The sequence below is a fragment of the Mesitornis unicolor genome, unplaced genomic scaffold, assembly GCF_000695765.1.
Source record: "Mesitornis unicolor isolate BGI_N332 unplaced genomic scaffold, ASM69576v1 scaffold34626, whole genome shotgun sequence".
NCBI lineage: Eukaryota > Metazoa > Chordata > Aves > Mesitornithiformes > Mesitornithidae > Mesitornis > Mesitornis unicolor.
This window is the reverse complement of record NW_010193563.1, coordinates 1-1,989: the sequence shown is the minus strand read 5'-3', so window position 1 is coordinate 1,989 and position 1,989 is coordinate 1. Positions and strand designations below refer to the sequence as shown.

Here is a 1,989-nt window from a genome sequence, read left to right as displayed (position 1 = left end):
GCCCGCTACCGGAAATTTTAAGGCCGGGAGCAGCGGGGGGCCGGGACGCGGGCAGCGGCGGCTCCCGGCAGCGCGGTGTCACGGCCAGGGTTGTGTCATTTATTCATGGGCGCTTGGCAGAGCGCCGGGCGCACACAAAGCGGCGCGGGGTGAGCTCGGAAACCCAATCCCCTCCGTCCCCGCGCTTTGGGGCGCCCGTAAATATTTGATGGCACAGAGCGGCCGTGGCTTTGCAGCGAGAGGGTCGGCGGCTGGGCCAGGACCGGCCTCATCCGCTGCCGCTTTGTCCTGGGATGGGCTGCAGGGACAACACCTCCATGGGGGGACTGGGATGGGGTTGCTCTGGCATTGGTGTGCTCTGCTCTTTGGGGTCGAGCACTGGGAGGAGCTGCCCAGGGCAGTGGTGGAGTCGCCATCCCTGGAGGTGTCCAGAAAACGTGTGGATGTTGCACTTTGGGACATGGAGAGGTTGGACTTGATCTTAGAGGACTTTTCCAACCTTAATAATTTGATGATTTTGAAGAGGAGGAGGTTGCTCTCTCCCCATCCCCATCCGCGCTGGCTTAGCCCTCGCTCTGCCTTCCTTTAGGTGCCTCACAGGGTGTGTTGAGCGTCGCCGTAGACGGGGCTGGAGCATTGAAACGAGTTTGTCGCACACAGGCGGGTGCAGGGACAAAGGGTGATTCATTCCCCCTGAACAATGTCTCCACGTCGCCATTGGGAACAATGGGAGCAGGGGATCACGTTCCTCGGTCTCAGCTCGCACACAGGGACGGGAGAAATGAATCCGTGCAGCAGGCACAGGGGCTCGCCCACGGGGACGTGGGAAATTCGTGGGTTTCCATCACGGGGGGATGAACGATGGTGACACCGCAGCCACCTGGGGAGCGGGACACGGTGGCAGCACCCAGCCCCATGCCCATGGTGGCACCCATGGGCAGCCTGAGGCACTGGGGGTGCATCCGAGGTGCAGGAGGGTGTGAAATCATTAAAGAGGGGGAAGCTGGGGCGTTTGGGCAGGAATGGGGCGAGGTTCCCGATGTGGTTCCCAATGGAGAGGTTTGGGATGTGGGGAGGGGTGTGCGGTGACACCACGGATGCTGGCTGCAGAGGGGGAAGCAAAAAGCCTTCCTGTCCCATCCCAAACCAGGAAAATCCCATCCCTTGGGGGATGAGGAGGGGTCTGGGAGCCAGGACCAGCATCTCTGCTGCAGGGGGGCCCAGATTTTGGGATCTGATGGTGCCGCTTTGCAGGTGAACGGGATAAACGTGGAAGGGCTGCGGCACTCGGAGGTGGTGGCACACATCAAGGCCCGGGAGAGCGAAGCCCGGCTGCTGGTGGTGGACCCCGAGACGGACGATTACTTCAAGAAGCTGGGGGTGACCCCCACGGAGGAGCACACCAAAGGTGAGTCACGGCTGGGATGGCGGGAGCCGGGGAGAGTCGCGTTTCCCCTCTGCCTCATCCCTCCGTGGTTTCCTGAGCACCACCCAGCTATTTATAAACGGTGAGGATGCTTCCTAGTCCAGCCCAAACCCAGTTTGTTATTTTTACCCGGTGAATAATTAACTTGGGAAGTTGCTGCCGTAAAGTGGCTGAGGCAGAGCAGGGTGGGATGCAAGGAGCTCGTGGGGGGATGCTCAGATGGGACCGGTCCCTCTGCTTGGGACTGGGGACCCTCTCAGATCGCAGCTCCTCCAGCCCTTTAATTTTTGGCTGCAGCACCCGCACCCTGGGTGCTGGGGGCCGGTGGGGTCTTGGAAGGGTGCAAGAACCCCCCCTGTTGCTCTATGTGCGCAGGAAAGGAGCTTCACGCCACGGAGCAACAGGGGCGATGGCTGGAAATGTTGGCAATGTTTTTCCCCTGCCCAGACCTGGCAGGGAAAGCCGCCCGTCCGCTCCCGCCCCGCGCCGCGGCTGCGGGGGGTGTGGGGTGCACCCCTCCCTCCCATCCCCTGCCCGAGCTCAGCTTCCCAGTGCGGCTCTCC

General features: G+C 62.1%; 1 protein-coding gene across 1 annotated transcript in view; it reads left to right on the top strand.

Annotated features, from left to right (window-relative positions):
• LOC104543013 (Na(+)/H(+) exchange regulatory cofactor NHE-RF2-like) overlaps positions 1-1,408 on the top strand; it is a gene marked incomplete at both ends in the record, with an annotated part of 2,286 nt that extends 878 nt beyond the window's left edge. Inside the window, one exon of the mRNA XM_010187503.1 lies at positions 1,255-1,408. Coding sequence (XP_010185805.1) covers positions 1,255-1,408 — 154 coding nt within the window. The remainder of the gene's footprint in view (positions 1-1,254) is intronic.
• Positions 1,409-1,989: the final 581 nt, after the last annotated feature.